Source organism: Mobula birostris, chromosome 7 (assembly GCF_030028105.1).
Source record: "Mobula birostris isolate sMobBir1 chromosome 7, sMobBir1.hap1, whole genome shotgun sequence".
Lineage (NCBI taxonomy): Eukaryota > Metazoa > Chordata > Chondrichthyes > Myliobatiformes > Myliobatidae > Mobula > Mobula birostris.
The window spans coordinates 27432769-27449126 of NC_092376.1; the positions used below are offsets into that span (position 1 = coordinate 27432769).

Below are 16358 nucleotides of genomic sequence, written 5' to 3' on the forward strand. Positions count from 1 at the left end.
CAACACTTCACCTGCAAATCTGCTGGGGTTGCCTATTGTGTGCAGTGCACCCGATGCAGCCTCCTCTGCATCAGTGAAATCCAGCATAAATTAGGGGACCGCTTTGTTGAGCACCTCCACTCCATCCACCAAAAGCAGAACTTCCCAGTGGCCAAACATTTTAATTCCAATTCCCATTCCAACATGCCTCCACCAGTAAAAATAATTTTTCTTCCCCCTCCACTTTTCTATTCTTCACTCTAGTCTCTTACCTTTTCTCACCTGCCTATCACCTCCTCTTGGGTCCCCTCCTCCTTCACTTTCTCCTATGGTCCACTGCCCTCCCCTATCAGATTCCTTCTCCAGTCCTTTAATCTTTCCTGCCCACCTGGTTTCTCCCATCACCTTCCAGCTATCCTTCTTCCCCTCCCCCTATTTTTTTATTCTGGTGTCTTCCCCCCACTTCCTTTTCAGTCCTGAACAGTCTCTGCCCAAAACATCCATAGATGCTGCATTACCTGCTGAGTTCCTCCAGTATTGTGTTGCTTTGGATTTCCAGCATCTGCAGACTTTGTTTCTGTATGGCATTCTTGCTTTCATCAATCAAGGCAGTGTGTACAACTATTGGATAGGCTGCACCTGGAATATTGGAAGGTTGTGATTGAAATAAACAAGATGCAGAAAAGGTTCTCAAGGGTGTCGCCGAATTGAAGGACTTTAGTTATGATCAGAAAATTGGATAGGCAAGGTCTACTTTACTTGGAGCAATGGAGTTTGACAGGTGATATGATAAAACTATATTAAAATTATGAGAGACAGTAGATAGCCATTGTCTGTTTCCCATGGTAGGAGTGTCTAATAAAACTAGAGGGGAATATGTTTAAGGCAAGAGGAAGGAGGTTTAAAGGGATCCGATGAGTAATTCACCCACTCGACAAAGACAAGGTAGTTGTACCTGGAAAAAAGCTGCCAGAGGAGATGGTAGAGGTAAGAGCAGTCACAACATTTAAGAGCATCTGGCCAGGTTGTTGAATGAGCAGGGCATAGACATGGGTCAAAGAGGCCCTAGAACTATGCTGTACATCTGAGATTAATCATTAATTTTGCTTCACTATTCCATAATAGATACTAGAAATCATCTTTATTCACCATATACAGTATATTTTAAAAAATCACAAGCTCTTGGTTCAAAGAATTTATAAGTTACATGATTATGGTACATTACTATTGACCTGCAACAGCATCATATCACAAATCCTTTAAAAGATCCATATCCACAAAATTCATACACTATTTAAAGGAATTCAGTATGTATACTATCTGTCATCATGTGTAGAAAGTATCAAAGAGATTCCCAGGACTGCTTGGCCAACATCATTGCACGTTTCAGCTGTTCATAGGAGACGAACATCACCACATTCCATGAGCCCAGCCTCAGGAAGGAGGGCATGAACCTGTCAAAAATGAAATAATAAATTTAGAATTGTCTTAAGTGATTGAGAATAGTCTCCCTTATAAACAAGCACCTGTAAAATTAAATTGTCAGTAGTTATGGAAATTACAATTGTCTACATTTCTCCCTGCCTTACCCCCATGCACGGATTAAACTTGTTACGACATAATAGATTTGCTATCAAGCCTCACTATTCACTTATGTTAAATCCTCAAATTTAGTTTGTTTGCTTTTGTGATACTAAATCAGACAATTCAGTGCATTGAAGAAGCAGCTAGCAAGAAAATTATGGGCAGAGCCAATGCAAGGCACAACGGAGATGAACAAGCAGAGCAGAATGTATCTGCAAACAAGAGGAAATCTGCAGATGCTGGAATTTCAAGCAACACACATAAAAGTTGCTGGTGAACGCAGCAGGCCAGGCAGCATCTCTAGGAAGAGGTACAGTTGATGTTTCGGGCCGAGACCCTTCGTCAGGACTAACTGAAGGGTCTGGGCCCGAAACGTCGACTGTAGCTCTTCCTAGAGATGCTGCCTGGCCTGCTGCGTTCACCAGCAACTTTCATGTGTGTTGCCAGAATGTATCAGTGCAGTGATACTGCAGTTTATGGATTGGGTGGGACTGGTAGGGGAAGGAGGAAGGATGAGAGGTCAGTGTGAAGGAGTAGCAGAAACCCAGGACTAGCAAGCGCAGAAATGGGGTAGTAAGCATCAAAAAAATGGCACAAAAATCATCATTAGGCCATTAGCCTATTTCAGGTTTCAAGAGAAGATCTGATTCAACCCAAACAGGAAGATAAATTTAATTGATGGCAACTTTGTCAGGTAATCCAATATCACAAAGGGGTTCTAATTACCTGGTAACACACACAAAAAAATGCTGGTGAACACAGCAGGCCAGGCAGCATCTATAGGAAGAGGTACAGTTGACATTTCAGGCCGGGACCCTTTGTCAGGAACCGCTTCGTCGAGCACCTCCACTCCATCTGCCACAACAGACAGGATCTCCCAGTTGCCACCCACTTCAACTCTGCTTCACATTCCCATTTGGATATGTCCATACATGGCCTCCTCTACTGCCATGATGAGGCTAAACTCAGGTTAGAGGAGCAACACCTCATATGCTGTCTGGGTAGTCTCCAGCCCCTTGGCATGAACATTGAATTCTCCAACTTCCGGTAATTCCCTCCCCCTCCTTTCCTCCATCCCAGTTTCACTCTACCCCCTCCCCCAGCTGCCTATCACCTCCCTCATGGTTCTGCCTCCTTCTACTACCCATTGTGTTTTTCCCTATCCTTCACCTTTCCTGCCTATCACCTCCCTGCCTCCCCTCCCCCACCCCTTCATCTTCCCCCTTACTGGTTTTTCACCTGGAACCTACCAGCCTTCTCCTTCCCACCCTCCCCCCACCTTCTTTATAGGGCCTCTGCCCCTTCCCTCTTCAGTCCTAACGAAGGGTTCCGGCCCGAAACGTCGACTGATCGTTTCCACGGATGCTGCCCGACCTGCTGAGTTCCTCCAACGTGTTGTGAGTGTTGCTTTGACTCCAGCATCTGCAGAGTATTTTGTGCTTATGGAATAGAATGGTTACCCTTTATAAAAGGCTGTCAAGCCCTCCTTTCGCAGCATGGTAAAGGAACAATTAATAGCGCTGCTGTACTGGCCAGGAGTAGAGTTCATGTATCGTGTCTTCACAACATCAACAGGTGAAGCAACAATGGTCGTGCAGAATCCAGCAGCAAAACCAGCAGAAAAGTGGCAAGGAAGGTTATCTGGAAATAAAATATCAAATTACTACTTTGCCTCAATTAAAAATAATTGAGTCTTTTAGAATCACTAATGGTGCATCGCTTACCAGTCATGAGATTATATCTTAAAATTGCATCCTTGAACAAGTCATAAGTGACCAGTTCTGCACAATTCACAATGGAATTACGAGCAATATTTGGCAAAGCACCTGTAAAAAAAATATGCACTTTAAAGACAGTGGAAAATCCCTTTGAAGCACCTCTTTCAATATAGATAGAAAGTCCTTATTGTCAAGTCTAGTCAATGTACACTCAATGGCCACTTTATTAGGTACACCTGTTTGTTAATGCAAATATCCAATCGGCCAATTATGTGGGAGCAACTCAATGCATGAAAGCACACAGACATGGTCAAGATGTTCAGACCAAACATTGGAATGGGGAAGGAAGTACAAGAGTGTATATTGAATTGTACTCTTTGTTTTGTGTATTGAATTAAATAATGGTCCTGCAAAACTATTAAAGAGATCAACACAGGCTTTACAAGGAAATGTGTCCACTTCTGGATGAGGATCTAAAAGCCTTGTATTAAGCAGTAAACTATAAATTAGAAGATTTTGTATTCAATCCATGACATGTCCTAACATCTTCATCAGCCTAGATATTTTATAGTCATAGAATGCTACAGCACAGAAACAAGCCTTTTGGCCCATTTAGTACATGCAGACCTGGTCCTCTGCTTAGTCTTATACACCTGCACCAGACCATAGCCCTCTGCACCTCTCTTGTCCATGTACTTATTCAAACTTCTCTTAAGCATTACAGTTGAACCCAGGTCACTCCATACTCTTACCACTCTGAGTGAAGAAGTTCCCCCTCAGATTCCACTTAACTATTTTACCTTTTGCATACACCCTCTAGTTCTAGTCTCACCCAACCTCAGGGAAAAAGCCTGCATGTATTCACCCTGTACACACCTCAATTTTGAATGCATTTATCAAATCTCACCCATTTCTCTTACACTCTAGGAAATAAAGTCCTAACCTATCCAACCTTTCCCTACAACTCAAGTTCTCAAGTCCCAGCAAAATCCTTGTACATTTTTTCTGTACTCTTTCAAGCTTATTAGTACCCTTCCTGTAGGTAGGCAACTGGAACAGCACACAATACTCTAAATTTGGCCTCTCCAACATCTTATACAACTTCTTTCTTTTTCTTTTTCCAATATTTTTTATTGATTTCTATATAGAAGAATACAGAGTTCGAGAGAATACATAGTATAAAACAAAAAAAAATAATACCAGATACAGTATATTGAATCGCATTAACGAACTCCTTACTCTATATTCATATGGATTAGATTAATTGGTACATTAGAATACAAACAATTTTATTTAAAAAACGGATTTACACCCACTACCAAAGTCGAAGCTGTTTGGGAAAAAAAAACTTATCAGATAAGAAAATATACTATTAACCAACTTTTATACTTTAACAAGAAGTCAAAGATTATGAAAATAATTTAAAAACGGCCCCCACAAATTTTGAAAATCTTGGTTAGATTCAGAAATTGAACAACGAATCTTTTCTAAATTTAGGTATGCCATAACATCCCGTAACCACTGAGCATGGTTAGGCGGAACAGCATCCTCCCATTTAAACAAAAGCACCCTTCTAGTCATAAGAGAGATAAAGGCCAGAATGTGCAAATCAGATGTCTTGAAAATAATATCTTTGCTTCCAACAATACCAAATAGGGCAGTCAAAGGATTAGGCCTAAAATTTACTTTAAAGAGTACAGAAAAAGTTTGGAATACTTCCTTCCAATATTTTCCAAGACTTGGGCACGTCCAAAACATATGAATAAGTGAAGCTTGTCCATTGTCACACCTATCACAGTAGGGAGATATATCCATATAAAAATGAGATAACTTATCCTTGGTCACATAAGCCCTATGAACCACTTTAAATTTTAGGCGGGAATGATGAGCACATATCGAAGAAGTATTAACCAATTTAAAAATCTCATTCCAAATTTCTTCAGAAATTGAGGTCTGTAAATCTTGATCCCAAATATTTTTGATCTTGTCTAAAGAATCATTTCCCATTCCCAACAACATATCATAAATATTGGATATTGAACCATTATAGAATGGTTTCATATTAAGAATTTCATCTAATATGTTCTTATCAGGTCTATTAGGAAATGTATATAATTGAGATCGCAGAAAATCTCTAATTTGTAAGTACCGAAAAAAATAGGCTTTTGATAAACTATATTTAGTTGACAATTGTTCAAACAAAGAAAGACTTCCTCTCACAAACAGATCCCGGAAGCATGTAATGCCCAATCTTTCCCATTGTTTAAAGACTACATCAGTCATAGAGGGCTTAAAAAAATAATTTTAAAAAATGGGACTAGAAAGGGAGAATCTCAATAAACCAAAGTGTTTTCTAAATTGTATCCAAATCCTTAAAGTATGTTTGACTACCACATTTTCAGTTATCTTACTTAAAGATAAAGGAAGTGAAGATCCCAATAGGGATATAATAGAAAATTTATTAACCGAGTTAGCTTCTAAAGAAACCCACCCGGACAGTCCTCGTGGTTAATATAGTATAACCAAAACGTGAGATTCCATATATTAGCTGTCCAGTAATAAGACCTAAAAGTTGGTAAAACTAAACCTCCATTCTTTTTAACTTTCTAGAGATGGACTTTATTCAATCGAGGATGTTCATTTTTCCATATGTAGGAGGATAAAATAGAGTCCAGAGAGTCAAAAAAGGATTTAGGAATATACAACTTCATATAACATCCCAACTCCTGTACTCAGTGCCCTGATTAAGACCAATGTGCCAAAAGCTCTTTCCAACCCTGTTTACCTATGATGCAACTTTAAAGGAATTATGGACCTGTATTCCCAGATTCCCCTGTTCTACCATGTTCCTCAATGCCCTACCACTCACTGTGCAAGACCTACCTTGGTTTGTCCTTCCAAAATGCAACACCTCACACTTGTCCACATGTAAGTTCCTTCTGCCATTTTTCAGCCCATTTTCCCAGGTAGTTTCCCAGGTAGAGATCACACTGCAAACTTTGATAGCCATCCTCTGTCCGCTGCTCCCTCAATTTTAGTGTCATCGACAAATATACTGATCCATTTTACTGCCTTATCTAAATCAGTAATAAACATCTCATCTACATTTGTGTTTTCTTCTGGGAGAGGGCACACCAAAATTTTATTTCAAAAAGGGGAGTATTGTTCACTTTGAGGACCACATTGATAATCCTTTTCTGCACCAGTAATGGGCCCCAGGAGTTCTCACTTTTCTACATGCCATTGATAGCTGTCAAATGTGAACTGATTAGTTGATTAAAACATCTCATTGCTACAGAATGAGAATTTCACAGACCTTTCCATAATCCTTTAACTCCTTCTTCTTTGGCAATTGTTCTGTAAGCATTCAATGTCCCGCTGTAGCGTTTAGTCACACCAGTTAGGTTTGCTTGCGCTTGAAACCTTACTTTCACCACATCGGTAGGCTGTGCCAAGGTGACTGCCATGGCTCCTGTCGTACATCCAGCAAGCAGGCGGCATCCAATGGAGATAGCTGGATGAAAAATTTACAAATTCTCAATACCAGCTTTATCATAGTAGAGTTGAGTCAAGGAACCAGCCCTTCAGCACATCTGGTCCACGCCATCCAAGATGCCCATCCAAGCTATCCCTCTTTGCCCATATTTGCCCCACGTCCTTCTCAACCTTTCCTATTCATATATTTGGCCAAGTGTCTTTTAAATGTTAATTACCTGTCAACTCCTTCCTCTGGCAGCTCATTCCATATACTGATCACCCTTTAGGTGAAACAATTGCCCCTCAGGTTCCTATTAAGACTCTCCCTTACACCTATGCCCTCCAGTTCCTTATTCCAACCCTGACGAGAAAACTGTACATTGCCCCCCATGATTTGATATATTTCTATCAGATGATTCCTCATTCTATGCTCAAAGGTTGTGGCTGAAGTTATTGGAACCAATATCAACTAGATCGATTATGAGAAAAGGGAAAGAGTGCTCTAGAGTGACATAGAATTTCTGAGTCCTATGCAACAACACCCATTTTCAACTGATAGAAACAAATAAACCTACTTCTCTGTAGCCCTGTTTATTTTTCCCTTTTCACTTTAATTTTAATTCTATTTTGTATGAGAGTGATCTGTGTTTGCATTTCAGAAAGCAGATGCACAAATAGCTGAATAAAAATGTAGCTCATCTTTCTTCTAAATTCTTATCAGTCATCTCAGATCTGCATATGCCTGTTTATTCAAATATTAGAAAATTCCATTATTGGTTCATCTGCTATAATTGTCTTATTCCCATCAGAGGTACCATATTACTACAGATCTACTTCTACCAAAATTTCAATATCTTTCCTCACATGTAATCCTCCCAGAACTGGACTGAACAGTGGATGTGATTTACAAACTTTAACCGTGATGCTGTTGCTTTTGAATTCAAAATTGTAAACTTCAGCCCAGCTTGTCCATACCAACCAAACTGCCTACCCAAGCTAGTTCCATTTGTCTGCACTTAGCCCATGTCCCACTGAAGCTTTCCTGTCCATAAACCTGTCCAAAATCTTTTAAACATTCTAATTGTGCCCACTTCTTCCATTTCCTCCGGCCACTTGTTCGACATATTGACCACCCTCCATGTGTAAAGACTTGCCTCACAGGCCCCCTTTAAATCTATGTCTTCTAGTCTAGTCTACACCCTCACGATTTTGTACGGTCTTTCTGCAAGGTCACCCCTCAGTCTTTGATTCCCAATGGAAAATAGTCCCAGCCTATCCACTATCATCCTCATGGGAGCTTTCCTATGCCCTTTCCGGCCTATGGACATCCTTCCCACAGCTGGGCAATCGGTACGGCCTATAATGCTCCAACTGAATCTCCATCATTGTTATGTAGAAAACATTTGTCTAGCTGCCCCTCCAAATTTCCTTCCCTCCCCAGAAAATGTCCGTGTAGCCCCAGATCTCTTCCTTTAAAATTGCACTATTGCAAAATTGCAGTATACGTTTTTATATACAATTTTATATATTTTTTCCTTCATTTTTCTCACCCCAGCAACTGAGCAACTTCCCAAATGTCCGGCTATTTATTCACTGGGTCTTCCTGAAATCTACTACTATTATTCATGCACTGATTTTGTTTTACAACAGAAATCTAGACACTATAGATGGCAGGCAAAGCAATCCTTTTCACTGTACCCCAGTACTTGATATTAATACACTAATTTACCAGTTCAGTACATACTTACTGTCAGATCCATTGGAGTAGAAGAGTTTAACAGAATCATAAAGCCCAATGCGAACAGAAGAGAAACTCATCTGACGATGAAGACCAGCCACTAAGCCATTGTAGAGACTTCTCACCCCTTCAGTCCTCACAATTGTAGCTATGGTACCAAAGACCCCCCTATACTTCACAGGAGTCACACTGTGCACAGATTTGGATTCTCCTTGAATCTGTGGATTATAAAAATTATTTCACTTTGACTGGATAATTTTTCATGTTATTTATTAGCATCTTGTACAATCACTTAATCCGTTACAAATTTAGCTGCAAACTACTCATCACTCTTGGCATACATTTCGGTCTACCAAGATTAAAAAAAAACAATTATTATTAGAAAAATTATAACGTGCAGTATTTATTCATAACCTGATAGTTAGTTGTAAATGAATTCAAGCTTCCAGTTTGGAGCCATGGTGTATGTGATATTATGAGGAGAGGGCCAGATTTCAAATTACATTTCAGGGCCTTTCACATGAAACTTGCTTGAAGCCAGATCCTGATATTTTCAATGATGCACCAGTGTTGGACTTTAAAAATGGGATCATTTGTTCACATTGGTACAAGAGCTTTTATACATGGACAAGTACATGGATAAGAGGGTCTAGAGGGATATGGGCCACACTGGGCAAATGGAACTAGCTCGGTGGCCACCATGATCGGCATGGATGAGTTAGCTTGCTTCCATTGCTCCCTTACTCTACGAGCAAACAACAATGGCAATTCTTTTTCAAAATTCATAGACTAAGGTACAAGAGAACAAGTTACAGGCAAATAGGAATGGCCAAGAATCAGTACAAATTCGATGGGCGATGGGAAAACAAGTCTTTTCTCTAATGTTTGACTGGATTGAAATTATTTTTGCTCATTAGCTCCAGACAATTTTCTAACACCCAGTCAATATCTAAAACATCTCTTTATCACTTTTAAAACATTAATTAACCTCCTGCCAGCTCAAATACAATTTGGGCACTCTGCTCTAAACACTAATACACCATTAACATCATTAAGAAGTTCCAAATTGAGCCTCTGAAGAGGCAGAAGTTTCTAATATCCTGGATGTATCATGTGCTCCTCCCTTGAAGCATTGGTCCTGCGAAGTTACCATTGGTGTTTTCTGAACTTGATTCAACAAGTTTACAAATAGGTTGATAAAAGAATTAAGAACCACCAAATATGAAGGAGATGCATAAAGTAAAATTAGACACCATAGCCTAGCAGAACAATAGTAAACCCAGGTCTAAAAGAGAAAAATCAGGCATTTCCCGTGGAAACTATTAGAGCTGTGTTACACAAAGTAAAGGCCCCAAGTTTCCAAAGGCATTTCTATGGTGGCAACACACAACTGGTACTTTTCTGTTGCAGAGGCTGTAGAGAAATGTTTTCCCCACCTATTCCAATTCCCCTGCAGATCACAGCCAAGCTGCCAACAACAGCTTTCGTACCACGTTGGAAAAGAAGAGTGGATATTCTCCAGTCTAGCCAGCCCCAAGCCAAGTTCATTGCTCAATTTGGAGAGCATTGTAATTCCTTTCCTCTGCAGTTCACACGGTTTTCCTTCGATTTGTTCAGCTCTTGCAGATCCAAAGTCAGTGATCCATAAACATCGCTAATATCTTTTGTTACAAGGCAAATGCAGTAGAAATGTTCTAACCTCAGTAGAAACAGATCTCACACAGCACATACTGCCATTTCTTCAATGTTTCCTTGCTGGAGCAATGCTGGGCAAATGCTTGACAATAGATGGGTTCACATTTTAACACATTATGCTGGCATCAGATGCAGAGAAGGCTGCAGTCAGTCACTGCAAAGTTGAATGACCTGCAATGATCCAAGTGTCACCAAAATGCACCAATTATAAACTGCTCGCCGGCAGATTTAACACATTTTAAATTTGCTGCGGATAGATCTTGTAGAGAGTTTGCAGGTTACATGGAAGAGTAGATTCATTTTGGGTAATTAGTTCGGAGTATGAAAAATTCAAAGTTCAAAAGTAAACTTATTATCAAAATACGAGTGGTGATTGATAAGTTTGTGGCCTAAGGTAGAAGGAGTCAATTTTAGAAAACCTAGCATATTTATTTTTTCTACATTTACACACTTAGTCCAGCGGTCATGGAGCATACGGATCCCTTCTTTGTAGAAGTCGGCGTCTTGGGCCTCCAGAAAGTGGTCCACAGCAGAGGTGATTGATAAGTTTGTGGCCCAAGGTAGAAGGAGATGAGTTATTAACTTCAAACTTTCTGCATAATCACTCAAAGTGTTGAACTGCACGTGCATGTAACGAGAGCTGTATAACTCATCTCCTTCTACCTTAGGCTACGAACTTATCAGTCACCCCTGCTGTGGACCACCTGGAGGTCCAAGACACTCTCGTTACATGCACGTGCAGTTCAACTCTTAGTGTGGTAATGCAGAAAGTTTGAAGTTAATAACTCACCTCCTTCTACCTTAGGCCACAAACTTATCAATCACCTGTGCTGAGGACCACTTTGACAAAGAAGGGATCCGTCTGCTCCACGACCGCTGGACTAAGTGTGTACATGTAGGAGGGGACTATGTTGAAAAATAAATGCACTAGGTTTTCTAAAATTGATCCGTTCTACCTTAGGCCACGAACTTATCAATCACCCCTCGTACATATGATGTATATCACCATATACAACCCTGAGATTCATTGTCTTGCAGGCATTCACAGGAAACAAGAAATACAATAGAATGAATGATATACTACACACAAAGACTGACAAACAACCAACGTGCAAAAGGCACACTGCAAATACAACAACAAATAATAATAAACAAGTAAATAAATACTGAGAACGTGAGCTGTAGAGTTCTTGAAAGTGAGTCCATAGGTTGTGGAATCAGTCAAGTGTTGAAGTGAGTGAAGAAATCCGTGCTGCTTCAGGAGCCTGATGGCTGTCGGTAGCCAACTGTTCCTGAACCTGCTGGTGTGGGACTTAAAGCTCCTATACCTCCTTCCTGATGGTAGCAGCCAGAAGAGAGCATGTCCAGGATGGAGATAAATGATGATAGATCTGCTTTCTTGTAGATGTGCTCAATGGTGGGGAGGGCTTTTCCTGCGATGGACCAGGCCGTACGCACTGCTTTTTGTAGGCTTCTCCACTCCTGGGCTTTGGTGTTTCCATACCGGACCCAGCACACAGAGGAGCAAGTCAATTCAGCCAGTTAGGATCTCCTACTGACAGACCCTGCTGGTTTGTAGTTCTGGAGCTGGCTGGGAAAAATAGATCATGTAAGTAGAGCGCCAAAATAGAGTCTGTTCTCGACAGAAGGGTTAGCTGTGATACACAGACAGGTTGCTTTCTCTTGTAGAAAGGAAATGCTGGAAATCCCAACCCAACTTCACACAGTGGGCCGCACACACAAACATAAAACATCTATCTGTTACACAGAATAAAGCCCAGCTGTAACTAAACATGCCAGCTTTAGGAGGATAGGAGCTGACTGTTAACCAGATACAAAACCATGTCTGCCATCTTAAAATCAAGTAGTAATCATGGGTTAAAATGTCATGACCATTCAAAAGGAGATAATTTTGGCCAAAGTCAGTTAAATGAGGTAACCTTGTTAGTTCCAACAGACAATTCAGAAAAGGGTGTAAATTCAAATCTATTATTAGTCATGTGTGTCCTGTGCAGGCAGCAGCAATTAGAACACCAAATTAGATAAACATATTGTGGTTAACCCTGTCTAGCAGTTTTATACGAACCCAATGACCTGATTGGAACTGAAGGGAAGCAAGGAAAATACCCACAGTCTCAGTTAAAACAATTTTTTAAATTACAATTGACATGAAGGGATTTACAGATAATATGTTTAAAATCTAATATAGTATTGTACGAGTTACTTCCTATATACCTTCTATATTAAAATGAATTGCTAATGTTAATCTCTCATTAGGGTATTATACAGTTTAGTCCTCGGAGGTCGCTAGTTATTCTTAGGCAAAATAGATACAAAAATGTTTTACTTTCACAAGGTTTCTATACGCAGACATTAGGGGAAAATTCTTCCACTTTCTAGGCAGTTTTAGCATTCGTCGACTCTCCATAAACTGGATGCAGATTGCAAACACAATCAACTCTTGCTTCATGCAACTGTTCCATTGAGGGCATCCTCCCCAACACCCCCCCACCCCCCCACAATTCTCCTTCTGTGAAATAAATTAATCTGCATGGTACAAGGTTTAATTCCAATTTGATGTGGATGCAGTGATGGCAATTTTAAAAAAATATTACCATCCTATCAATGAGAATTCCGGATTGTATTGGCCCAGTTTCCAGGCTAAGCGTCACTGGAGAGAAAGATAAAGTTAAACTTTTTGTACATTGAAACATAGTGAAGTGCATCATTTTGCGTCAAAACAAATAGTCGACGATTGTGCTGGGCAGTCTGCAAGTGTCATCTCACTTCCGGCACCAAAATAGATGCCCACTTTTCTGCAAGCTGTGCCTAGGAATTCCATTCACTCACTAGGTCTACCCTGGTATTCTGGTCAAGAGCATGTGCTGTGATGCTTTTCTGAAGGGTCACAAATATTAGCCACAATATGATGATCCAGTATTAGCTGTTGACAGCAGAAATAGGAACCAAAATACTCCCATACTTGGCTTTTCTTCAGCCCTCAAAACAATGATTATTCTGTGTCAGCAAAGGGCAGTGACCATCTCAATTTCAACATGATTGGGGACAGGAGTAGACAGCAAATGGCGCCCAGACTGGTGGCTGAGACAGGCCAGTTTTTCCTCAGTCTCCCATGGAAATGCACACACAGCAAAGTACAAAACTGCTTGCAGATCAACAATCATCCAACAACTTCAATCTTCATGGGAAACAAAAGAGAAAAAAAATCCCCACTTAAGCAAACAAATCCTTGTCATAGCAACACACTAAACACTAGAATCTTACCAAAAGACTGCAGATAAATAGACAGACCACTTCCTTGTTCAGACAAATTCTGGTTAATTTATGTATCACATGCATATTGAAACATTGAGGATGAGATTGACTGCGTGAAGAGAGAATTTACAAGATGTAAGGACCCAAGTTATAGGGAAACGTTGAATAGGTCAGGGCTCTATACCCTGGAGCATAGGAGAACAAGGGGAAATTTGATAGTTTTATACAAAATTATGAGTATAGATAGGGTAAATGCAAGCAGGATTTTACCACTGAGGTTGGATGAGACTAGAACTAGAAGTCATGAGTTAAGGGTGAAAGATTAAATGTTTAAGGGGAACGCGAGGGGAAACTTCTTCACTCATCGAAGAGTGTGGAACAAGCTGCCAGCAGCAATGGTGAATACGGGTTCAATTTCAACAGTTAAGAGAAGTTTGGATAAGTACATGGATGGGAGGGGTATGGAGGACTAAGGTCTGGGTGCATGTTGATGGGACTATGTTTGCAAACGTTTCACTACCCAGCTAGGCAACACCATCAGTGCAACTTCGAATGAAATGTTGGTGATCTATAGCAGGGGTCCCCAACCTTTTGCACACCGCGGACCGGTTTAATATTGACGACATTCTTGCGGACCAGCCGACCAGCAGGGGTGAGGTGTTCAAGTTCAACAGTGGGCGTGACAGGGAATGAGGAAAGGTGCAGCCGACTCGTATCATTTCATATCGCCAAATCATATCGCTTCCGCGCGGCCCGGTAGCACAGGCTCGCAGCCCGGTGGTTGGGGACCACTGGGACACAAAAGACGAACAATGTAGATCACCAACATTTCATTCGAAGCTGCAGCTCGGCGAGCCACTCAACAACAACATCCTCAGCCCAAGTTACAAATCTTTCCCAACATCTTAAAGGGTGCAAAACTGTCCTTCTGGAAAGGGAAGTATTATACTACTTGCACAAAATGCTGGAGGAATTCAGCAGATCAGTGGAAATGAATAAAGAGTCAACGTTTCGGGCAGAGACCCTAATGATCAAACATAGACTATTCCTCTCCATGGATGCTGCCTGATCTGCTGAGTTCCTCCAGCTTTGCTCTGGATTTCCAGCATCTGCAGTATCTCTTGTGTTTATACTATACTGTGTGGATTTTTCTCATGTTAGGGAACAACCAAAACTAAGTTTACCAAATGCTGAATTTAGGAACATACCAAACTGAGGCATCTACCAAAGGAAACTGCAATTAAAATTAGTCAGAACTGAGATACAAGCTTGGACACTGCAGATGCTGGAATCTGGAGCAACAAGCAATCTGCTGAAGGAATTCAGCAGGTCGAACAGCATTTGTGGAAGAAAGGAAGTGAGGGAGTTAGATATGGCCCTTGTGGCTAAAGGGATCAGGGGGTATGGAGGGAAGGCTGGTATAGGGTTCTGAGTTGGATGATCAGCCATGATCATACTGAATGGCGGTGCAGGCTCGAAGGGCCGAATGGCCTACTCCTGCACCTATTTTCTGTGTTTCTATGTTTCAACATTGAGTTTCAACCAAAGCCAGATACTGCTCAACCCACTGAATTCTTTCAACAGATTAGACGAGGTAGCTCGTTTAGTGTTGGTTCATTCTGCTCGCAGGATGTCCCATGCTCCCAGTTATGTTTTCCTTTGCACAATACTTACAGGCAGAAGAGTACAACTAAGCAATTTAAGATCCTTCAGCCCATTGTGTCTATGCTAACTATCATACAGTATCTGTCTACACTAATCCCACATAATGCACACAAGATACTGGAGGAACTCAGCAGATCAATGGAGGGCAATAAATGGTTGATGTTTCAGGCTGATACCCTTCATCAGTACTGATGAACGGTCTCAGGCAAAGCCATTGACTGATTATTTCTCTCCATAGTTACTGCCTTACCTGCCGAGATCCTCCAGCATTTTATATGTGTTACTCTGGATTTCCAGCATCTGCAGAATCTCTTGTGCAGAACGCCTGCATTAAATCCATGCCTCTCACGCTTACTCATTCAAGTACCTGTTTGGGTGCATCTTAAATGTGGATAAAAACAGCTTTTAATAGATGTAACACATAAAATACTGGAGGAACTCAGCCGGCCAGGCAGCATCTGTGGAAAAAAAGTATAGTTGATGCTTCAGGCTGAGACCCTTCAGCAGGACTGGAGAGAAAAAAGATGGCCATCAATACCTATTTTAATTTTCTAGCAATTCAAAGATAAATAAAAATGATGCATCATGTGGCTAAATTATTCCAATATACCCAATTTGCTCAAACATTAGTGTATTTTCAGGTTTTAAATTACAGTGAACTGAAAAGAAAACCAAACATTCAAACTCCTAAAATTTGAACCATCAGCAGATACACCCTCCACATCAGACTGACTTGGCGTCTCCTTCAATTTCCCTTCTCTCCACATCCCACCAAACTTCCACATATCCTCTCCCAATGAAATGCACGTAGTTGACTTTGCCAAAGCATCTAGTTTCCCTATGCTTATTGCATCAATAATATAGAGAGCAGCCAGCCACCCACTGTAGCAAAACACACAAAATGCTGGAGGAACTCTGGTCCGGCAGCATCCATAGAAATGAACAAACAGTTGACATCTCGGACCGAGACTCTTCTTCAGAAGTGGAAGCTTTGTATCTCTACACACCTTCAGCACTCTTTCATCCAGCATCACCTCCATTTATGTCATTCAGTCTCTCCTGCCTGTCACTCACAGGCCTTTGGCTGTAACCTCATTCAAAATTCACTGCCTCCGATGAAAGGTCATTGACCAGAAACCTTTAGATTAGCTTTACTTGTCACATGTACATCAAAACATCCAGTGAAGTATGCCATTTGCGTCAGCGATCACAGTCCGAATACGTGC

The 16358-nt window shown here is 40.8% G+C and overlaps 1 protein-coding gene across 5 annotated transcripts in view; it reads right to left on the reverse strand.

The window, feature by feature from the left end:
* Window positions 1-1054: 1054 nt before the first annotated feature.
* Window positions 1055-16358, reverse strand: part of LOC140200068 (dicarboxylate carrier UCP2-like) — a 45205-nt gene continuing 29901 nt past the window's right edge. For 3 of the 5 annotated variants that reach the window (XM_072262795.1, XM_072262797.1, XM_072262796.1), the window contains exons 4-8: window positions 8507-8714; window positions 6598-6795; window positions 3288-3389; window positions 3024-3204; window positions 1081-1433 (exon numbers count right to left, since the gene is read on the reverse strand). In XM_072262795.1, coding sequence (XP_072118896.1) covers window positions 1322-1433; window positions 3024-3204; window positions 3288-3389; window positions 6598-6795; window positions 8507-8714 — 801 coding nt within the window. In that variant the 3' untranslated portion in view covers window positions 1081-1321. Of the gene's footprint in view, window positions 1434-3023; window positions 3205-3287; window positions 3390-6597; window positions 6796-8506; window positions 8715-11358; window positions 11771-16358 lie in introns of those variants that run through there. The other 2 variants (XM_072262798.1, XM_072262794.1) reach the window with 2 other exon arrangements.